The sequence below is a fragment of the Epargyreus clarus genome, unplaced genomic scaffold (assembly GCF_041222505.1).
Source record: "Epargyreus clarus isolate Ecla_fem2 unplaced genomic scaffold, WU_Ecla_fem_2.2 ptg000011l, whole genome shotgun sequence".
NCBI lineage: Eukaryota > Metazoa > Arthropoda > Insecta > Lepidoptera > Hesperiidae > Epargyreus > Epargyreus clarus.
Genome location: NW_027332219.1, coordinates 8,399,749 through 8,425,139, shown reverse-complemented (window position 1 = coordinate 8,425,139; position 25,391 = coordinate 8,399,749). Strand labels below are relative to the sequence as shown.

Sequence of the window (25,391 nt, the reverse complement as noted above, 5' to 3'; positions counted from 1 at the left end):
AGATACGTTGCTACCCCTAAGGAGTAAATTGGAGCGCCTCGGAAAAGTATGTCTCCCTTCAAGCCAGAACATAGTAGCGTTTAACACTGCTGTTATTAAACGGAAATAGGTTTGGCGATGGTGGACAAAATAATTTACAACCAGTTATAACATTTCAATATTATAAACCATGCATAAAATATTTCAATATCAATCTTGTTACAGATTGGAATTTTAAATATGTACGAAATTCATTAGTTATTTATGAAATCGGTTATTTTATTCGTCCATTTCACTGGAAGTATGACGTCAGTCACACGAGAATTTTATTATGAATATCCAGATATAACTAGATTGGTCCTGATTGATCTCGATATAACTACTTTGCGCGCTGCTGTGTTAAGTTTAAAAAGAGAGAAAAATTTGAAGGTGGTAGAACTCTTTTTACACACCTATTTGTGCCTGATAACAGCAATGTTAAGCGCTGCTATGTTCTGATTTGAAGGGCGCGGTAAGGAATAGGAAAACATACTTTTCCGAGGAATTCCAGCTTAGTCCCCAGGGGTAGCGGCGCATCTGTGACCGACCTCAGATAGGACTCTAATCTTATCTGAAGTTGATTACAGATGTCTACGGGTAACAGTTGTCTCAACCAGATAGACTGTACACTTGTTTGTTACCTCGATATAAAAACAAATTTTGTAAATACATAAATATAGTCAAAACTTGTTAAAAAATTACAAATCTTCTTTTAAATCAAATCGCAAAGTAAATTTTGCTATCGGGGTCATTTCCAAAATGGTCATGATAATTTGGAAAATTATTGTACATAATTTTATTATAATTATACCTTACCTTTGAAGATCAGATTTGTTTTATTTAACTTTTACGGTTTCCCGAATGCCTTTGATGCCCATTTATTTAATTTCGTTTATCATTTTTCCTTTGTAAATAGCTATCTTTTAACTTATTTTCCGTTAAGAAATTGTATCGTTTCGACTAAGCAGTGATAGCTTAGTAGTTGAAAAGAAGTCTGAGGTTTGAATCCCAGACCTTTTTTCAAAGTTATATTAGTAGAAATTAGTTATCACTTGTTTGAACGGTTAGGTTACGTTAGGTTAGAAAAAAATCGCGGGGAAATTTGTTAAATATAAAAAAAGATCTCAAAGGTTCTGTGCGAAAATTACCAAACCACACACTTCGAGAACTTTCTAAGAACTGTTAGGTGTGATGGTTTTCTCAATATTTTCACCTTCAGAGTTTTAAAGCAAGTAATAATTAATGGTGCTTGGTGGTAAGATCTCTTCGTGGGATCTGCCTGGCTAGCTACCACCCTCAGGCCGGAGTCTACCGTTGATAACGACTCGTCGTGTTTCGGTAGTGCGCCTGGGAGCCAGTTCATCCCCTTAACCCCCCCTGCCCATCCTCTTGTGGTGTTTCCGACGGCGTAACCTTCGGGTCCGGTGGGTCTCTTTAAGCATCGTTGCTCTCGGAGGCGTGGTGCGTTGGCGCGGGGGCCAGGGAGACCCGGTGAAACGGTTGTCCGCTGGCCGCCCGCCGGTTAGTTGGGGACCCGAACCCGGGCAACACCGTCAACCTCTGGCCCGGGAGGCTGTCCCGCCAACCGGCGAAAAGTCCCGTTGCACGATTACCCTGCCGGAGTAAGAGACCGGAGTGGAGCCGGGTAGTCGTGCACGGGGGGGACCGGGGGCCCTTCCGTCCCCCGCGCCAGCATCCCACATTACCACTGTAAGCACGGCGCTACGAGACCCGCACTTTGTCCCGTGGAGTGTCGGCGGAGCACCGCAAATCCTTTCTAGTCCTTCATCTCTTTGGACCACCAATGAAAAGGCAGAAAAAAAAGGAAAAGTTATTCACAGCGGCGACCTCCTCCACACTTACTGTGGATATGTGCAACATCAGGGGGCTCCATTCCAATCTGGATGTTGTCCACCACCACCTTGAGACAGCAAAGCCGGCTTTCCTCTTTTTGACGGAGACGCAGATATCGCCCTCGGGCGATACATCGTATTTAGATTACCCCGGCTACAGTTTACAACATGCTTTTAGGCGTCGAGCCGGGGTATGTGTGTATGTTCGGGGTGATATCTGCTGCCGCCGTCTCAGCTGCCTTGAAGACAAGGACCTATCTTTGTTGTGGGTGCGCGCAGATATTGGGGGGCAGACCCATGTCTACGCGTGCCTATATAGGTCCTATAGCGGAGATGTCGAGACAACTCGATTATTCGAGCACGTCCAGTGGGCAATTGACAGGATGCTGCAGCAGTGTCCTTCGGCGGAGTTGGTGATTCTGGGTGACTTTAATGCCCACCATATTGAGTGGCTGGGCTCCCGAACCACTGACTTTGCCGGAAGAACTGCGTATGACTTCTCTTTGGCATATGGGCTCTCCCAGGTCGTACCCGGCCCTACAAGGGTACCTGATGTAGAGACCCATACTGCCTCTTTGCTGGATCTTCTGCTGACCAACCGTCCTGAAGACTACCAAGTAATGGTCAAGGCTCCTCTTGGATCTTCTGACCATTGCTTGGTAAGTTCTTCTGTGCCCTTGTCGCGTCCCATGGGGGCTCGACCCCCTGGGAAGCGACAAGTTTGGCACTACAGGTCAGCAGATTGGGACGGGTTACGGGAATTCCTGGCATCATACCCGTGGAGGCAGCTGTGTTTCGTCTCGAGTGATCCTAGCACGTGCGCTGACTCTGTGGCCGACGTGATTCGGCAGGGCATGGAATGCTTTATTCCAAACTCTGTCGTATCCGTCGGTGGGCGGAGTCAGCCCTGGTTTGATGGGTCTTGCGCTAAGACATCACGTCATAAGTGGCGTCACATCGTCGCTGGCCAAAGCTGTCGAGGGTAATTTCTGTCAATCTTCACTACCGCCCCTGCGGAAACCAGATGATTCTCTGGCCCATACGGCAAAGGGGAAAGCCGACCTTCTGGGTACCCTCTTTGCCTCAAACTCGACTCTCGACGACCGAGGGGCCACACCGCCTACCATCCCGCGGTGTGAGAGCTCTATGCCTAACATACGGTTTACACAGAAAGCTGTCAGGCGAGCTCTATTGTCTCTTGATGTCAAGAAGTCGAGTGGGCCGGACGAAATCCCCGCGGTGGTGCTGAGGACGTGTGCTCCCGAGTTGACTCCCATCTTAACGCGCTTATTCTCGCTTTCCTACACCACAGGACAAGTACCGTCTTCGTGGAAGGTTGCTCTTGTACATCCGATCCCTAAAAAGGGTGATCGCAGTGACCCGTCCAACTACAGGCCTATAGCGATAACCTCCCTGCTCTCAAAGGTGATGGAGCGTGTTATAAACACACAGCTCCTGAGGTACCTCGAGGATCACCAGCTGATCAGCGATCATCAATATGGTTTTCGCAAGGGCCGTTCAGCTGGTGACCTTCTAGTCTATCTCACACACCGATGGGCGCAAGCCATTGAGAGCAATGGTGAGGCATTGGCGGTTAGCCTGGATATCGCGAAGGCCTTTGACCGGGTCTGGCATAGAGCCCTTCTCGCGAAGCTTCCATCTTACGGTCTTCCTGAGAGGTTATGCGCATGGGTAACCAGCTTTCTGTCGGAGCGGCACATCAAAGTCGTCGTCGACGGATGCTGCTCTGATACGAAACCTGTAAACGCTGGCGTGCCCCAGGGCTCAGTCCTATCTCCCACACTATTCATTCTGCATATCAATGATATGTTGCAACAAGTAGGCAACATACATTGCTATGCAGATGATAGTACGGGAGACGCTACGTATACAGGCCGCGCAAATACCTCTCGGACTCTCGTGGAAGAAAGCAGAATCCAACTTGTGTCTGAAATCGAGGACTCTCTGGAGCAGGTCTCGATATGGGGTCGACTTAACCTTGTTGAGTTTAACCCCACGAAGACACAAGTCTGCGCGTTTACCGCTAAAAAACCCCATTCGTCATAGCGCCAAGGTTCCAAGGTATCCCGCTCACCATTGGTAAAAGTGTGGGGATCCTGGGAGTTGACATATCGTGTGACGTGCAGTACCGGGGTCATTTGGATGTTAAGGCGAAGTTAGCATCAAGAAAACTGGGCGTCTTGAACAGAGCGAAGCGGTACTTCAGCGCGGGGCAACTCCTTCTGCTTTATAAGGCGCAAGTGAGACCCCACATGGAGTACTGCTCACATCTCTGGGCAGGGGCGCCCCAATACCAACTTAACCCACTTGACTCCGTGCAGAAACGCGCGGTCCGAATCGTCAACGACCCGGTGATCTCCGATCGGTTAGAACCTTTGAGTTTGCGGAGGGACATAGGTTCCCTCTGTGTGTTCTACCGGCTTTACAATGGTGGGTGTTCCGAGGAACTATTTGACCTGGTGCCTACGTCACCATTCCTCCATCGCACCACTCGCCGAAGGATGAAGTTCCATCCACACCAACTGGACTCGTGGCGGTCCTCCACGGTTCGGTTTGCACGGACGTTCTTGCCGCGGACGTGTAAGATGTGGAATGAACTTCCTCCTGAGGTATTCCCGGAGCGCTATGACATGGGGCTCTTCAAAAAAGGTGCAAAAAGAGCTCTCATACAAAGCCGGCGATGCATTGGCGACTCCTCTGGTGTTGCAAATGTCCATAGGCGGCGTTGACTACTTTCCATCAGGTAGCACGTCTGCCTAATCGTCAGGATAAACGATAAAAAAAAAAAAAAAAAAAAAAAAAATTACTAATACGCACATAATTTTGAGAAATGAGAGGTACGTGCCTGAGATTAGAACCTGGGATCCCACATTTAAGAGGCCAAGTTTCAACCACTAGGCTATCACTTCGTGACAACTGTAATAAGCCCTAATTAGGCCAGTACAGAATACATATCTCATTTAGATTTCTGTTTGACCGGGAATACAACCTAGGACCCCCATCATCTCTATAAATAAATAACGCTTAGCCTCGTAACCCTACTCTAGCATTCCCTATGTTGTGGTTTCAAACACAGACGAATATTAAAACATAATAAAAAGTACTAAAATAGTATAAATACAAAAACCACACTGAATATAGCCTATTTTATTCCCACCATTTAGACGAATTCAACGATACCTCATATGGTAAAATACGTTAAGCCGTTTAGACTGGACGATATGCCAAAGAATGAGACATACATACATACAAACATACGTATGCTAAAAAACATACGTTTTTTTTATAATTTAGGAGTAGTAGACGATCATGCAGTCCACCTGAAGGTAAAGGTAATCAACCCCAGATAGGATACGATGTTCCTACCCGAGGTCGGCCACATATGTGCCGTTACGCCTGAGGACTAAGCTGGGACGCCTCGGAAAAGTATGTCTCCCTTACCACCCTTCAAACCAGAACACAGCACCGCTTAACACTGCTGTTATGAGGCGGTGGTGCCGCCGGAGTCGAACCACAAAGGGTACTACCACCTTCAAAACAGACAGTACAGGCCAAAACAGAATCTCCTTTTCGAAGTTAGTTAAAAACATTACCATTCGCAGTCGGGTAAAAGATATATTTCTCAAGCTTATGTAGCAAAGACAATCAAAAACACTTCTCTGAGCGACTGTACAGAGGATTAAGTTCCACCCGTAGGGAATAGTACAATGACTTCCACAAGTTGTTAAGACGAAATTTAAATTGTCTCTAGACAAACGTTAAGTTAGAATTACATGTTAAGATAACTTTGAGGGTTATCTTTTACGAAAGATCGTGAAACATGCCACATGTATTCAAACGAGAAAACTTGAGTATAATGAGTTTAAGATATCATTTTGGTCTTTATTTTTATAATATAGGAGTATAAACGAGCTTGCACTCCTTATGGTAAGTGGCTACTGCTCATGGACATTTGTTATCAACTCTAACTAAGATTAGAATCCTACCTGAGGTAGGTCACAGATGCGTTGCTCCCCATGCAGACTAAGTTGGAACGCATCGGATAAGTATGTTTCCCTTACCACACACTTCAAACCGGAACACAGCAGCGTGCCATGTTCTAAGGTACACTTCAATATATCAACGTTTTTTATATCTTACAGCGCATAATTATTGTTAGTACAAACCAATATCTACAGTAGATCTGTTAATTCACTATAGTACTAATTAAACAAAACAGTGTGGAGATGATACCTCCATAGTTATATTGCGAAGGTACATTCTTTTATAATATAAGAGAGCAGTGGATCATTCAGTCCATCTCATGGTAAGTGGCTACTGCCGCTCATGGACATCCGTAATCAACCCCAGATAGGATCAGATATTTCTACCTGAGGTCGGCCACAGATGCGCCGCTACCCCTGAGGACTAAGCTGGAAGTCTCGGATAAGTATGTTTTCCTATTTCAATATGTATGTACCTCGTACCTTATACATAATTATTACAACCATATATACAGTAGATCCGTGAATTTATCACAGAAGCAGGTGCTAACTAAACATATGCGCACACCCTTATTTTATTGCTCTCATAAAACAAAGGAAGAAAGGTACAGAACAAGATTGTGTGTATAAATTCTGTGTGTCATTTGCAGATGTTCTTATTCAGATTTAGACGTATTTTATTTGTGACTTAAGAAAGAATGTATTCAAACAATACAATGGTAAAAGATAAATTGTCTTAAAGTAAAAGATAATATTATTAGGTCGATTTTTAATATGATTCATATTTAAAGATTGCCAAGTGAGAATCGAACTTGCATCAATGGTTCCGTTTAAAATTTTCATTACTTTTTAATTTTGAAAATTATCAAGTAGCTATAAAAGTACACTCTCACAACTTTTTACGGTAAAATAACTGAGTTGCGAGACTTGGTATTTTTTACAAATTACGTTTTTGAAGCCATAACTTTTTTTATTATATTTTTGTTGTTATAGTGAATCTAGCAAAACGTAATTTCTTAGAATTTAGCAGTTTAAGAGATAGAAACCTGTGATAGATAGACAGGATCCTTAGTAATATGGCCCCGTTTTCACCATTTGTCTACAGAACCCTAATACAAAACAACAAACAACAAAACCAGCAAAGTGCAAATCGGATTCCCTATAATCGCACCCTCTGAAAGATCTTAATTTTATTAAGTACACGTCACACGCAGGTTCAGAGCGGTGTAATTAAGGCTTTGTTGCATGCATTGCTATGTATAGATGTGGTTACACCGTTGTGTTATAGTATGGTCTATACAGATGTAATAATAGAATTTATAATGCTTTGGTGTGATGTTTTAAATAATATATACATGAAAAGTTATTTTTTATTAATAATATAGGAGTAGCACACGAGCATGCATGGTAAGTGGCTACTGCCGCTCATGGACATCTGTAATCAACCCCAGGAAGGATTAGATAATCCTTCCCGAGGTCGGCCACAGATGAGCCGCTACCCCTGAGGACTAAACTGGAACGCCTCGGAAAAGTGTGTCTCCCTGACCACACCCTTCACCAGCGCTTAACGCTGCAATGAGGCAGAAATATCTATATTTTTTTTTATTTTTAGGTATACACTACCATTATAAAAATGTCAAAAGTCTATTACTGAGAGCGGAGGCTTAAAAATAGGGCTCTGTTTTACCCCACGGAACCCTACAAACAATAGGTTGATCTTCAATAGTTCTATTTCGAATTCAAGTGACCACTCGACATTCGAAAGAATCTCTTGTTATTAAAAGCTAACTTCACAAAAACAGCGCAAACAAATTTCACTCTTAAAACAGCTGTTTTCAAAACACCTTTGTAAACACTCCCTTGTAATGTTTTCGTCGCCTCCGGGTTCCTCTGTAGCTTTATTCTTTGTTACTTATTTTATTTTAAACTGTGTTAGCCCTCTCGTGTGGTAGGGATGTGCACTGTCCATAAATAATATCGACAGAAAACTGTTTATTGAGTAGTAAATTGTCGATAAATAATATCGACAGATTCTATTAGAAAACTGTTTTTATTTTTTTATTATATGTAACCTAACGATAAGACAGACAGGCTGCCTGATGGAAAGTAGTCAACGTCGCCTATGGACATTTGCAACACCAGAGGAGTCGCCAATGCATCGCCGGCTTTGAAGGAGAGCTTTGAACTGTTGATTAAGTGGTAAATTAATTTTGTTATTACTAAACTATTATTATTCCACTATTAGGCGTGGACTTCTCAATGAAGAATATATACTAAAGCCAACTGCAGTTTAACAAACTTGAAACTTTTTGGGACAACGAAGGAATTTTCCGTTTCTTCACGATGTTTTCCTTCGCCGTTGAGATGACTTTATTTTTTAAGGATAAAATCAAGTATAATAATTATTATTATTTTATTTTTGATATGCAAATATGTTTGAAAAATCGTAGATGCGACGCCATATTTATGAACAGGATGTAAAACCTTAAACTTTGCACTGGTATATAAAGAACAAGAGCATTTGAGAGGGACTTTTGAAAAATGTATCACATAAAAAATAAGTTATGTATAAAATGCTATAAATTGTTTTTATTTAAGGAACTATTATCATATTCCAAAAAATATATGAAACAGAATAGTGAATGATTTAAAGTCCCATTGAGAAAAGACATATTGATATGATATTTTCAAACACAAAAAGAAATCTTTGAATGAGCTTTTATTCAAAAAATATTTTAAAATTTTCATCACAGCTATATAAAATGAAGCTCCGCTGCTTTTATTTCCGAAATTTTCAAAAAACCAATTCAGCACCACTCAAACATCGGTATGCTGGGATTTCTAAAGGCAGTGTTTCCAGTCCTTTCATTTGGGATGTCGAAAACGTGATTGGTTAAGAAATAAACTAAAAATCCCCGGATTTTGTATCCGGATACACGGATATATGGACCCGGTTCTATCTTTTTACACGGGTATAGAAATGTTTCTGAAATACTTTCAGGATTTCGACGGAATCGACGAGCTTTGGAGGTTTTTTAGACGTTTTTGAAAACAGGTCGCGTTTGTATCTCCACGAGATTCTGTTGATCTCAAAATGTTGGTTTTAGAACCAACCTTTCAACCGCAGTGCCGATTTAAATCAATGAACATTTCTAGTTTTATACCATATATACCAAATAACTAGAGAATTATCATAAAAATGAAATTTGCCTGCTTATAGATATAGCCTACATCATTCCCACAATTTAGACGAACTCAACGACACCTATGATAAAATACTTCAAAAGTTTTGAGCATACATAAGCTCTATCTAATCCTTCCGTAGTCGGGTTAAAACACAATAGTATCTATATATACATAAGAGCAAGTTTTTTTATTATTTACTACCTATTTCTTAATAAAACCATTGTTCAAGCGTACGAGTATTCACTCATACATTGATATGTACGAGCATATGATATGTAGAATATTATTGGTAAAATATGTTATAAATTACAATATAGGTGTTGTTTTTCTCTTTTTTACCAAGCATGTGAAAATAGATAGGCATTTTCTTTATAAAAAATGTAACATAGCCACTAATAGATATACAACAGTAATCAAATTAAATCACATAAAATTTTTAATTCATTCACAACGACAATTAGAATTCTATCGATATTTCTATATCCAAATATTACACATTATTAATTTATTTGCATCGATAATTAGAATTCAATCGACATTTCTATCGACACGTCACATCCCTACCCCATCCTGTAACCTGAGCATAGGGGAAAGAAAACAGAGCGATGTAATTATACAGGCTGATGGAATCCGCCCGCCTACTAACTGAACACCCTGTATTACGCAATATGTAAGTAGGGTAATAGTCTATTATTATTATGACAAGCGCAATTTTCGCGTTAATTTATAAAACAAATTTTCGGGTAACGTTTTACGATTTTTTTTGAGATTTTTTCGTGGATTTTTTTCACAGTTTGTGGATTTGTCGAGTTGTTGTAATTGTTTTCATGTGTGTATTTATGTAAATATATATGAATGTATATGATGCGTATGTAAGTGTGTGTGTGTGTGTATGTATGCATGTATGTACGTCCCTCTTAATTTTCTAGCGTGTAACATTTCGATAAAGGGTATGTCAGACGAGTTACTTAATTAAAAAGTAACTACTTTAGCCTCCAAGAGTAGCCACCCATCTGTGATCGGCTTTAGGAAAACCTGTTTTATTGGAGTTGATTACAAATATCAATGGGTGGCAATAACCAATTACCATCAGATGAGCTACCATCATTTGCTCCAATATTATAACTAGAAAATTATTATAAAAAAAACCACGACTGATTAAAAGTATTACCTATGACCTTTACAATATAGACAAATTCAACGAAATTGCATATATTAAAATCCGACAAACGGTTTGAGAAAACATGCCAAATAAAAACATGCATACAAACACACATTCAAAAATCATTACCCTCCACAATTGGACGTAGTTATGCAAAGTAGATCCAACCACTATACTATAAGACCTATTTTGAGAAAATATTCACCCAGATTGTATAATAAAATGTAATGTAATCAATATTAATATAATTATAATGTATTTTTAAAATTTTGCATGCTTCCCTGAAGCTAAGTGTGAGAAAAATTGTTAATATTCCTACCAACCCAGATTGTACCACATTTAACAGCAAATAAATGAATATGAATATAGTAAGAGTTAAACTGCTTAATTTATGGTTGGTATCACCGATAACTGTATATTTCAAAAGAAAAAATGTACCATGCACCTTGAATATTTTTTGCATATACGAAAATTGATGTAGAGATGCCATTTGTGATAGTAACTAGAAAAACGGTTTTTGTGGGTTGGATCCATTTTGCGTAACTATGTCCAATTGTGTATAAATATCCAAAGACGCAAACGTCTTCAACACTAATATAAAATGCATAATAATAAAGCTAGCGTACAAATTGCCCCTTCTAACAACCCTATTTTGAAAACAAAACGACCCTCCATTGTAAGATGAAACAGATTCAAAATAAACTAGTGACTGGTCGACGCCATGCATTATTAATGTATCGATTGCTCGTATCGTGTTTGAGCTTATTGTTACAATCTATGATAGCCTGGTAGATCCCAGTTCAAACTACTAGTCCGCTCCGAATATAGAAACGAGTGCCGTCGCAATAGCAAATTGTAGATATTAGCGGGACGAAGACAGCGCGGCCCCTGGGCCCTCTCCGCTGCCCGCTCTCGCCCGCGGGTACATAGCTGCGTTAGTGTGCCCTTACGTTACGGAGTATATGCTAACTAAACCTGCGCGCAACAACTTCAGAGCGGACTAGAAGTTTGGCGCGGACTGTTTTCGTGTAGAATGATTGATATTTAATTGTATTAATGTTTTAATTGGAATTTGCACGCCTTACAGGCAAAAAATAAGAGGAAATTGTACCTATTGACTTATTTAATACCAAATTGTACCTTATTTTTTGCAAATAAAGATGATTATTATTATTCTTATTATTACTATATGTCTAGATTTTAGATAGATCCAGAAGGGATCATCATCATCATCAACCCATTACTGTCCCACTGCTGGGCACGGGTCTCCTCTCAGAATGAGAAGGATTAGGCCATAGTCTACCGCGCTGGCCAAGTGCGTATTGGTATACTTCACATATCTTTGAGAATTTTTTTTTGTTATAAATCTCTCAGGTATGCAGGTTTCCTCACGATGTTTTCCTTTACCGTTTTTTAGCAAGTGATAATTAATTTCGAATACGCACAAAATTTCGAAAAATCAGAGGTGCGTACCTGGGATTTGAACCTCGGACCCATCGATCGAGAGGCCGAGTTTCTTAACCACTAGGCTATCACTGTTAGGGTATAGTCCGCGCCAAACTGCTAGTCCGCTCTGAAGTTGTTACGAGGTGTAGTCATACAATTTACTATGGTGACGGGATTCATTTCTATATTCAGAGCGGACTAGCAGTTTTACGCGGAGTATACTAGAGTAGTTTTACATTGTAAGATGAAACAGATTGAAAATAAAGTAGCGATTGGTCGACGCCATGCATTATTGATGTATCGATTCGTATCGTGTTTGAGATTATTGTTACTATCTATGAAAGCCTGGTACGTCTAGATTCTAGATTAGTGGTTAGAAGGGACTAAAGGTCGTTTATTAAAAATAAGGGCTTCGATAATTCGGAGGGTATATTTTATGTATGAATTACGTTATAAAATCAATATAGAAAACACATATTTTTGTTTATTTTACTATACAGGAGTAGCAGACGAGCGTGCAGTCCACCTGATGGTAAGTGGCTACTGAAGCCCATGGATATCTGTAACCAATCGTAGATAAAATAAGATACCTGTGGTTGATCTCAGGTGGGAATATCTCATCCTATTTGGGGTTGGTTACAGATGTTTATAGGCAGTAGCCACTTACCATCAGGTGGACTGTATGCTCGTCTGCTCAAATGCGGCACTATCCCTGAGGACTAAGCTGGAATGCCTAGGAAAAGTATGTCTCCTTTACCACAGTTTTCAAACCAGAACACAGCAGCGCTTAACACTACTGTTATGAAGCAGAAATAAGTGTGGCGGTGGTGCTACCGGAGTCGAACCACAGAGGGTTCTGCCACCTTTAGCTCCGTTGCCTTTCTACTTATAAGTACGTACCTAAATAAGGTTTCAATAAAATATTTGAAGGCCTATTTTGATATTAGAATATGAAAATAGGTACAGAAGTATTCAGTATAATATGTGTATCTTTATTGGACGTTATTTCCACCTGAAAAAAGATCTGAGTTACTCGCGAATTGCCTGAAGGAGTTTAGCTTAAAAATATAGGTTTCTGAATATCTTATTTTTCATACGTATTTTCTATTATAATATTCTTTACAATTTACATAGATATTTCTGAAAAAGTATTCAGTTTTATCATCATCCTTAACCCATTACTGTCCCACTAATGGACAAGGGTCTCCTCTCAGAATGAGAAGGATTAGGCCATAGTTCACCGCGCTGGACAAATGCGTGTTGGTAGGCTTTACATACCTATGAAAATCTTTTTTTAGATTTCTCAGGTATGCAGGTTTAGTCACGATGTTATCCTTCACCGTTTAAGCAAGTAATAATAAATTTATAATACGCACATATCTTTGAAAGATCAGAGGTGCGTCTCTGGGATTTGTACCTCGGACCCTTCGATCAAGAGGACGAGTTTCTTAATCTGTAATCAACTCCAAGGCAGTAATAGCCTAGTGCTTAAGAAACTCAGCCGTCTTACGAATTTTCAATCAGGCCACGCACTTGTCCTGACGCGATTTAACATTTTTTATCCATTACAAAAAGTTCGTCTACCAATACGCACTTGGCCAGCGCGGTGGACTATGGCCTAATCCTTCTCATTATGAGAGGAGACCCGTGCCCAGCAGTGGGACAGTAATGGGTTGTTGATGATGATGATGATGATGACAAAAAGTTCACAAGGCCGCTAAAGAAGTCTTTATTTCTATAATACTGATCCATCTTTCATATAAGAAATAAAGGATTTTGGTTTACCCTTTAAGCCGACGAAAATACTTTGAGGTAATTTCCAAAATTGGTACAGAATCACAAACAAGCATTTTTAGGCATACATCTTGTCGGCTTTGCTTTGATCTGATAGACTTGGTGCCAAATCCTAAAAAACGAGAATCGAACCAAATATATGCCTCCAATAAAACTTATCTATAATAATAAGTTATTGGACTGTCTGTATGTATTTTTCTAAGATTGTTTTTTTAATACGAAAGTAGCAAACGGGCAAGTAGTCCAACTGATGGTAAGTGACTGTCGCCCATGGATATCGGTAATCAACCCCAGATAGGATTACATTCCCATCAGAGGTTGGATGTAGATGTGCCGTTACCGATGAGGACTAATCTGGAATGCTTTTAAAAAGTATGTCTCCCTTACCACACCCTTCAAACCAGAACACAGCAGCGCTTAACACTGCTGTTATTAGACAGTTATGGTGTGGCGGTGGTGCCGCCCCATTCGAACCACAAAGGGTTGTACCACCTTCACGTTAAAGATATTTTTATTATAAAAAGGGTTCTTTGGTAAAAGGGAAAAACCGTATTTGTATTCAAAGCCGCGCGGGGTACTAGTATGAGGTATAGCTATAAAAAATATACCTACTTATTATTCTCTCAGAAAATCTTGAGTGCTGTGACGTTATCTGGTGGGTTTAGCATACATTACGAGTGGTCGTACAACGAGTGGGTGAGCGATAAACGATAGAAGAGCAATGGTCAGCGATATATTGGTGCGAATACTAATTTACGAGTATATTTGAAGCTTTGAACGCAAAACATCTTAGGGAAGTTTGTGAAATTCATAATTATCATTAGCCCATTATCCCGTTGTTGGGCACGGATCTTCTCGCAAAAATAGCAGGGCTTAATCCATAGTGCAAGTGCGGATTGGAGGAATTCACACACCTTTCAGAACTTTTTTATAAATCTCTCAGATTTGCTGGTTTCTTCTTTTTCATTTTTTCATCTTTTCGTTCACCGTTATATCAAGTGAATAAATTCTAATACGCGCATAACTTTGAAATATTAGAGGTGCCTGGGATTCGAACTTAGGAACCCATAACTGAGGCCGCGTTTCAACCATAGTGCTATCACTACTAATTCATAATTACTTATTTTTAATTCTATCACGATCGATCTAGATTTAATATGTTAAATAGAATTACTATATTTTTATTCATAGTTCATATTGTTGAACGTCAAACGCTTTTCATGATCGGTAATGAAGTTATGAACGAGGCACCTTTCTTTCAATGAAAATAATTATGAAATTATGAATTTTAATCAGCATTTACTTTTGAGAAAAAAACGGCGAACAAAACACCATTCTTTCGACAAAAACAATTATGAATATCATTCAGTTTTTTAACGAGCTTTTATTAAGTAGCTTGGGTTGTATTTATGTATGCATGTAACTATTTAAAGGAATCTTTGAACCCGATTTCTATCCACTTTAACGTTCAGTTTAATTCAAAATTTTGAAGAATTATCAAAAACCGATGACAATACACGATTTTAATATTGTCCTTATCAACGACCCTTTTCGAAAACTGATAAATGGAGCATCCCACGCTTTTTTCACAATTATACTATTTATGGTTCCTTAATTGATTACTAGATTGAAAATTATTTTCTACTTTTTAGTATTAGTGTTTTTTTAGTATTTTAAATTATATTTATTTCTATACTAGGTATAGGAGTAGCAGACGAGCATGTAGTACAACTGATGGTAAGTGGCTACTGCCGCCGATAGACATCTGTAATCAACCCCAGATAAGATTAGGTTACTACCTGAGATGCACCGCTACTTCTAAGGACTATACAGGATTACCTAGGATAAGCATGTCTCCCTTACCACACCCTTCAAACCAGAAAACCGCAGCGTTTAACACTGCTGTTATGAGGCAGAAATAGGTGTGGCGCTGGTGCCGCTGGAGTCGAACCACAGTGGATTCTTTCAACAGTTTTATTTACACAAATACACTTCATTGTTTATTCACGCTCGCTCATCGCTTGTGGTCAGACAAGAGCCGTCGGCTGTGGGTCTAGACGGCAATAATTCACAGATCCAATTCCAGCCTGATAAATAAAATAGTAGATGTCTCGCATTTCGGTACATAGACACAAATCAGCACTTTTTACGTTTTACTATACAAGTTGCGTATCTAAATCATAAGAGGATATTGAACACATAGCCGTTAATATTTGAAGGTTCCTTGTGGTACGAGGCACCACTTTTTACAAATATAAACAATGAAATAACTTGTTTGTTATTTCGTATATATGAGGATCTATACTTGCAATTGAATTTTGTTACTAGTTAATTTCAATCGAATGCCATCAAAAACATAACTTGTAAAAGAAACCAAGTTTCGCTACTCAGTTCTAGTAGTTCTTGTAGTAAATATTTTAGTGTTTAGATTTATATACGAATGAATAATTGTATTCTAAATTCTTAGCTTCTATATCTGTTAGAATTGCCTTAGACTTTTGATGATCGGTCAGTCGGTGTGTGACAAAATTATGAAACTTTGACTAGTTATCTAAAACTACTGTTTCAAATTGAAAATTGAAATATATAATAAAATAATTATGTTAAAAATCGCAAGACCACGCTCAAGTTGTTTGAAATAGCATCATCATCATCAATCCATTACTGTCCGACTGGTAGGCACGGGTCTCCCCTCGAAATGAGAGGGATTCGGTCATAGCCCACCGCGCTGGCCAAGTGCCTAATGGTAGACTTCACATACCTTTGAGAACTTTTTTATATTTCTTAGGTTTCCTTACGATGTTTTCTTTCACAGTTTAAGCAAGTGATAATTAATTTCTAATACGCACATAACTTTGAAAAATGAGAATTGCGTGCCTGAGACTTGAACCTCGGACACTTCGTTCAAGAGGCCCAGTTTCTTAACGACTAGGCTATCACTGCTTTTTGCAAAATAACATAAAAGACAGACTTTATTAATTTCATTCAATGTCACGACATGTCACTAAATTTTAGTTCTTTGATTGAATAAATGTCACGTTTCGAGGAGAATTTCTGGCAATTAAATTATTCAGAGGCTGACGAACTTTGCGGTTCGATTGGTACATTATTGCTACATTACTACAAATTGGTACATTATCGATTGCTACTTTGCTACAAATATATTCAAACCCTTCGATTGTGGCGACAACGCCACACGTATTTCTGTCTTCAGGAGTTTTAACTCTGTGTTCTGGTTAGAAGTATGTAGTATATAGTACGTCACATGAGGTGTTTTAGTTAGTTGTCAAGGATAAAACTCTTCTGAGGCCAATCAATATGGCTTCCTTCAACTTTTTTTTTTTATCGTATAACCTAACGATTAGGCAAACGTGCTACCTGATGGAAAGTAGTCAACGCCGCCTATGGACATTTGCAACACCAGAGGAGTCGCCAATGCATCGCCGGCTTTGTATGAGTGCTCTTTTTGCACCTTTTTTGAAGAGCCCCATGACAAGATTTAGAGCCCCATGACAAGAGCAACTTGACAAGATTTAAGTCCTACTCGGGATTGATTGCAGATAAATGCTCGTTATATCCATTCTATATTTAGAAACGTTGCTTGACTATAGTATTTATATACTATAGTCAAGCAAGCAAGCAAGCAAGACTTATGTCTTTAGTAAATATGTAAGTTAAATATTAAGTCATTAGAAAACTGAAGGTTATCAAAGTTATTATTACAGTTATTTATACTTTATCTTGTTATAGTTACAAAACTGAAACAGAATATTATAAATACCGTAGTCTACAGAAAATACTTGAAAACAGTGAACATAATAAGCATAATGAGAATAAGTCTTCAATCAATTAAAATTTTCCTAACATTATTCTGAATACTTCCTTATTATTTACATAAAAAACAAAATCATTTATAATAAATGTAAAAAGTATTAAATTGAAGGTAACAAAACCAGTAATTATTAAAAAGCCCTATTAGTAAGTCAACAGAAAATCGTGAAGTCTCTAGTAAATCGAGTAAATCCATTGTTTTTCTCACAAAATGTAAATCCAGTGGTATTTGCAGAGGCACTGCCGTCGCAATTAAACATCGAGTAGCGATAAAGTCAACATTGAGCTCGCAAATGGGATATTAATAATTCATGCGAAGTCGCAGCCCTGTGACCGTTTCGCGGTGTAGGGTTGCCGCTCACTGGATTTTTAAGATACTGTTGTAGATGTTTTGAGTATTATTTTTTGTATTCTGATGCAATTGTTCTTGAAATACTTGTATGGAAATCGGTAAAATGTTACTGATAAGTTCTATTAAACTTGAGTACATTGTTTTTTTAAGCAATTTTGACTTTGAAAATCTTTGTAGGCTTTGGCTAAAGTACAATAAAGGCATTTTAATTAGGCTTTCCTGATACTTACTTACTTTTAATTATAAAATAGTCCATTTTGGAAGGACTAAAATTTTCTAAAATTCCAAAAAAAGAAACAAAATGCTAACATAAATTTAATTTTAAAGTAAATGCAAACTATTTTATACGATTCACATTGAAAGTTAAATAAAATACATTTCGTATAAGTGACTTTTTAAAAAAAATATTTTCAGAGAGCAAACGAAAATGAAATCCTCCTCGAAAATGAAGCCTCCAGACAAAAATAAAACCACAAAATCATGAAATTCAACACAAAATATTCAAACGTGTCGCTGAAATAAATTAAAATTAAACATTTCCCGATCAGATTTTCGCTTTTTCGCATTTATGAAAATTTCAACCCCTAAATGGTATTAACATGACAGCCACCCCTAGAGTGTAATGAACTTTCTGTTTGAACACGTGATGCGTTTTTGACAGATTGTTTCAAGAGCTAAGGGGTAGTTTTGTGTTGTTTTAAGGGTGCAAATAACTGTTTCCGTTTGTTGTTGTATTCTTGTTTTATAAAACAACAATTGGATATTTTGAGAGAAGAAATACTTTTTATTTTTTCACGATTGCGGAGGGTAATGTACGAGTATGTATGTCTATTTCTTTGGCACGACTAATTATGAAGTGTCGTTAGTTTCATCCAAATAGTGAAATTTTACTTCACTTTTTCGCCGATTATTCTGAAGCTGTCTGATTTTTTGTTTTTTATTATTATTAATATCACTTAGATTGTTTATTTTGACACTAAACATGTACCTACCATTACACATTCATTTAAAGGGATAGAGGATATTTATGTACTTTTCTTCATATTTAAGTAGCTAAGTAGCATTTGTACTGGAAACCAAATTGTCATTGGTATATGTACAAATCTTTATATATATATATTTCTTATGTGCGTGTGTATGTCACTGAACTCCTCTTAAGCGACTGGATTGATTTTGATTAAATTTGTTGTGTGTGTTCAAGGGGACTTGAGAATGGTTTAGATTCACAATTTGTCCGGTCTTATATATAAAATTCTCGTGTCACAATGTTAGTTACTGTACTCCTCTGAATCAGTGTTACCGAGTTTCACCAATTTTATATGCATATTCAGTAGGTCTGACAATCGGCTACTATCTATTTTTCATAGCCCTAAGGTATAAGGGTTGTTCACCCTTAACATTTTTTTATTTATATGGCAATACAACGTTTGCCGGGTCAGCTAGTATAAGTATAGATATCTCACCGCCTTGTAATTGAAGGAAGCCGTTAAATGGCTAAAACGGTTCACAAATGTGGCAGCCGCTTAATAGCTGTCATCGTGTAATTCACGCGGAACAATGCCCACATGTGCAATTAACACGTGCAAAAACAAAAAAATCAAAGAAAAAGTTCAGACAAATATCGTTTCATTCGTAAATGATCTAAAAACTACATTTTTTAAATATTTTTCAAACACGAAAATAGGTGACAGTGACAATTTCAATTGTCAAAACTGGTTACATTTTCTTGAATAATCATTACTAATCTATGTGTACAAGTAATAAATCCCAGATAGGATTTTAGTTCTACCTAAGGTCTATCATTGATGCGTTACTACTTATTAGGACAAGATGGAAATCCTATCTCCTTTTACCACACTCTTCAAAATTTTATCTTACAGTTCTCTATATGCCTAATCTCGCATCTTTATAACAGACTTAGGGTGCAAATAATAACCCTTATAATTTAACCGACAAAGAAATGACATGAAGTAACGAATAGTTTGTCAGATATAAAGCGATAAGATATTGTATTAGATATTATATAATCAGAAGATTCAAAATTATTCTGATGAGAATCAGATTTTTAATGATGACAAATCTACCTTGTGTTACGATGTTTCGTCGTCAACCCATTACTGTTTTACTATTGGGCACGGGTTTCCTCTCAGAATGAGAAGGATTAAGCCATAGTCCACCGCGCTGGCCAAGTGCGTAGTGGAAGACTTCACATACATTTAAGATTTTTTTGTAAAGATCTCTCAAAAATGCAGGTTTCCTCACGATATTTACACCGTTAAAGCAGCTTATTAATTTCTAATACGCACATAACTTAGAAAAATTACACGTGCATGCCTGGTGATTTAAACCTCGCAATCCTCGATCGAGAGATCGTTCAATAACTAAGCTATCACTGCTTCTATAACGTTACATGATGAGACCAACGATACTCGTACCAACCAAATGGTATATCTTTAAATAGTTACTCTCTCGCTTACTCTTCTCGCTTGCAATACGACACATCCTCAACAAGGATTAGCCGGTGCCTAAGATTCACTCAGACCCTCATATCACTGGCACCCATTACTCAACTTTACAAATGATGGCCATGTATTAATGGGCAGTCGCGCCAAGCCTTTATCCACACCAATCTGTCTTACTGACTGGATTAGCCCCACTTTTATAGCTAGCCTGTAGATATATTTAACGTTTTCTGACTTTTTGAAGTAGTTTTAAAATTGTAGAACACGTATATCTAGAGGCTGTATTATCTATACTTCTATACTAATATTATAAAGAGAAAAACTTTGTTTGTTTGATTGTAATGAATAGGCTCAAAAACTACTGCACCGATTTTAAAAATTCTATCACCATTCGAAAGCTACATTATCCACGAGTAACATAGGCTATATTTTATGTGAAATATATTTGATAAATAGATTTTGAGGCGGTACAAAGTTTGCCGGGTCAGCTAGTATTACATATGAGGCGACCATAATGTTCAGGACTGGCAATGTATTTGTGATCAGCTTTAGACAGAATCCCTGATCTATCTGAAGTTGACAGATGTCTGAAGCAATAGATATGCATTGAAGGTGATATAGTCCGCGCCAAACTGCTAGTCCGCTCTGAATATAGAAACGAGTCGCGTCGAATAGCAAATTGTAGATATTAACGGGACGAAGACAGCGCGGGACCCCTCCTGACACCCTCCACTGCCCGCTCTCGCCCACGGGTACATAGCTGCGTCAGTATGTTTGCTTACGTTGCTACGGAATATATGCTTGTTTGGCGCAACTTCAGAGCGGACTAGCACTTTGGCGCGGACTATACTTTCTGTGGTTCGACTCCGGCGGCACCACCGCCACACCTATTTCTGCCTAATAACAGCAGTGTTAAGCGTCGCTGTACTGGTTTGAAGGGAGGCATATTTTTTCGAGACAATCTAGCTTAGTCCTCAGAGAGAGCGGTGCATCTGTGGCCGATAGCAGGTAGGAAACTAATCTTATCTGGGATTCCGTTCTTATTTGGGTTGATAACAGTTGTCCATGGGCGGTAGTAGCCACTTACCATCAGGTAGACTGCATGCTTTGCCACTTAAATACATAGATTAGTAAAGATTACTCACTCCTAACAAGAAAATGTTACCAGTTTTGAGAATTGAAATAGTTGCGTAAAAAAGTTTTGCCACGTCTCCGTGCTAAAATATCCCTAAAATATTTGAAATAATTATTTATTAATCGTGTCAATTATGTAGTATTAGTTATTTATTCGTAAATTTTCTCTAAAAATGTTTTTATTTGAATTCAAAAAAGAACTTACTTTTCAGCCGTTTGTGGCTTCATTCAATTTCAAGGCGGCGAAGTATCTTTACTAATCTAAGCTTTAATATTATAAAATAAGTTTATTAGCTTCAAATTCATAAAGAAGTTGAACTACAGCGAGTTATTACATGTGCCATGTAACAATAACAGTTTATCTCCCACGTCGGCTATAACAGTAACATAACAGAAACGGGGCCGCCTCACGCGAACTGTTATAATTATCTCAAATATACTTGTTTGTATGTCACTAGGCGTGGTGGTAATGTGTTGAGTCTGGGGTTCGATTCTCAGAAGATATCATTTAAAAAAAAAAGCTTGATTGCTTAAAAAGCATAGTTTATGTCACAATTTAGATTCCAACGATACCTAATATATTAAAATTTATCAAGCTGTTTAAGCTGTAGGACATGCTAAAGAATCTGATTTACATGTGCTCGAAAAACACTACCCTCCGCAGCTCGGTTGTAATAAAACGAATAGTGTGCTATCTCTCACTAAGATTAAACCATCTTTAGATACTATTTTTTTTTATAATATAAGAGTAGCAACGAGCATGCAGTCCACCTGATGGTAAGTGGCTACTGCCGCCCATGGACATCTGTAATAAACCCCAGATAGGATTAGATATTCCTACCTGAGGTCGGCCACAGATGCGCCGCTACCCCTGAGTTCTAAGCTGGAATGCCTCGGAAGTCTTTCTCCCTTACCACACCCTTCAAACCGGAACACAGCAGCACCTAACACTGCAGTTATTAGGTAGAAATAGGTGTGGCGGTGGTGCCGCCGGAGTCGAACCACAAAGGGTTCTACCACCTTCGAAAATGATGATTGACATATGATTGACATTGGGAACGCAAAAGACACAAAAACTACCCAGTTTCAGAAGATGATCAAGTGTTTGTTTAGGAATCGAATCCAAATCTGCACAAGTGATGCTGTATTTTCGAAAAAAAAACATTTTTTTTAATAGGTGACCAACTCTTATGATGTCGATTATCCCGTATAGTATGAATATAATATAGTACATTATATTTTCATAAAAATCCCTTCCTTTAATTTATTATTTCTTCTTGTCTTTTTTTTTTGCAGAATTAAAGAAAAAGATTTTACCAAAAAAACGATGTCTTTTGCAATTTTAAATTTAGTCCTTCAGATTTTGCTACTCACGCTCAATTGAAAAATAAACATTTAAAAATTAAATTTGTAAAGATACACTTTAAAAATTAACTGATTGTTTCTACGAGTATATTGTGGTACTTACATAAGACGCTAAGTTGCACAGTACTCCGCATAGGTGTGTCTCGTTGCAACGCCTCATGTCTTGCCTCACATGTGAAGTCGGCGTAGTCGTCCTCAGCTGTGGCTTTGAAGTGGACTCTGAAACAATAAGGCTTAATTTAGTACAGGTACTATAAACTTTAAGTCTTTCGATCATATGTCTTTACTGAGATTGGTATTGTGGGTGCCATGTACACAAACACCCAGACCCAAATCAGATATTCAAATTCGTTAAGTCATTTGTCTGACCGGGGATCGATCCCGGAACCTCTTGCGCGTCAGGCCGGTGTGGTGACCGCTCCGCCACACGGTCTGCCACACATATTCGTTGATCTGTTCCAAGGAGAATGCCTTTCTTTTTTTTTGTTTACGAGGGGGAAACCTTCAAAAGGTACCCGACGACGTGGGAGCGACGCTGGGTTATGTGGGACTTTTACCGCACTAAACCCCCCCTGTAGCCGTCCTCAGCGCTTGGCGGAGAACTCCGGGATCTCCGATGGAACACAATCGGAGTCCTCCGAGCGCGATGCCCCCTATCGGGCTCTGCCCTTGGGGGAGCAATTTACGCTCCTCCCGCACACCTGGTGTTTACGACGGTATGCGGCCACACACACCGCCGTCCTTTCCGGGGTTGCTTGTTGAACGGTTCGAGCTACTCTTGCCGCCCGCAATCCCGGAAACCCCCTTTTAGTCGCCTTTTACGACAGGCAGGGGATACCGTAGCCCTATTCTGGTCCCGGGACTACAGGGACAAAGGAGAATGCCTAGATCACTGAAGTACAAACCATTTTCTGTAAAACCTGCGCGCTCTAACCTTGGTCACCATTCTCCTTTGAACAGAATGCAGAGGAACTACAACAACATTCACAACCTAAGCCTCGAATACAATTCTGATAAAACAATTGATATATTCTCGAATACATTGGACACATTTAAAGTTTACACTTGTTCTTCTAAGGACCACTAATATAAATTATATATATATTTTTTTTTATTACACTTTATTGACCAATAAAAACAAGTGGTACAATAGTCGGACTTAATGCTAAGTAGCATTTTCTACCAGTCAACCTTAAGGATGTGCAGAAAATATAATATTTAATATTTAAGATAATTAAAATAAGAAAAAAAATATATGTAGAAAAAAAAACAAAAGAATAGAAGGATCGAAAAAGAAAGTCAAACATGAGAATATAAAGAAAAGAGAGTGAAAAAAGGACATATAAATAGATATATAGCAAATAAATAGATAACTAGGATAAGCAACGAACAAATATAAAATGCAATTACTTATTTAATATTTATATTCTTATTTCAATTTCAATTATATAATTCTATTATTACGTGTTAAATTTAAACTTCTGTATTGTTTTGTGTTTTTTAATTTAATTGCATTTTCTTAATTAATTTAATTACTCTCATAGTCAATTTAATAGTGTCTCGTTGTATATTTTTATGAATGTATTGCTATGTAATTATTTTATATTCTTATTGGTCATATACATATAAAATATACAATAGATTTGTCAGTGACTACTTCGTTGGTGCAACTTTAAATAAATAAATAAATAAACATAGAACAGTTATAAGATAGTTAAGTTGGTTAAACTTATAGTTCTGTCTGAACTAGATCATTTTGCCTCTTGAGGTCTAAGGTGGCCTCATGGACAGAAACGCAAGAATTCCTTCATATTAGAATTGGAATCACAGTGGTACCTTTAAAGTTGAACCAGTATAGTTCAATCTTAGAGACGATACATAATCAATCTGATATTGATATGTGATCAATCTCTAAAGTGCTAGAAAGCACGGAAGCCGCTTCCCAACTTCCGAACGCCTAAAATTACTTTAGTAGATCAGTTAGGGCTACATGATCCATAAGTAGCGGGTCATGTCCTTATTAGAGTAATTATCACTTGCCTTAACGACGTAGGAAATGTCGTGCAGTAACTTACGAGTACATATTTGAAAATTATCATAATTCTCACAACTAAGTGTTAAATCTCTTATTGACACTTCGTAAGTGTAAACTATGACCTTAAACCTTCTGATTCTGAGAATGCTTATGTCCATCAGTGGAAAGTGACTGTCGTTATACGCCCGATTTCAATGATCAACCTAATTTTTATCTACTAAAATTTTGACAATTTCTAGTAGACAATGTTAAATGACGATCTTTAGACAAAACATTGGATAAAGACATAATAATAGATAAAGACATTTGTGAGATCCCAACAAAAATTCCCAAATGTTCACTTGATCCGCGACTTATAGTTTCCCCAGCTTTAATTCCCGAGCTCTAGGCAGAGTCTGCTAACAAAATAAATTTCACATTATTGCAGATTTAGCGAGATTAACTTGAGCAGACGTCGGGTGACAGCGGGAATTATGGGATGCGCTCAGTTCGGAATTAAGCTACCGAAATTCCCGTATATTCCCACGTAGTGCATGTCCGGGAATGTTATGTTAAATTAAAAAGGGTTGAGAGGAAATTAAAAAGCTTTTCGGGGAACCATTTTGTCAGTTTTCGGATATTTGGGCTTTTTTATTTGTATCGGGATGTAAGCTTTGCTTGAATGAGGATAAGCTTTAAGTCGAACATTTTTAATAAAACAAAGGGAAAAGTGTTTAAAAGCTGCAAATTCGAAACCACACAGAGATAGG

General features: G+C 38.2%; 1 protein-coding gene across 1 annotated transcript in view; it reads right to left on the bottom strand.

Moving 5' to 3' along the window:
• The window catches only part of sns (sticks and stones), a 340,736-nt gene that overhangs the window by 110,603 nt on the left and 204,742 nt on the right, over nucleotides 1–25,391 (bottom strand). Inside the window, exon 7 of the mRNA XM_073077924.1 lies at nucleotides 22,711–22,826. Coding sequence (XP_072934025.1) covers nucleotides 22,711–22,826 — 116 coding nt within the window. The remainder of the gene's footprint in view (nucleotides 1–22,710; nucleotides 22,827–25,391) is intronic.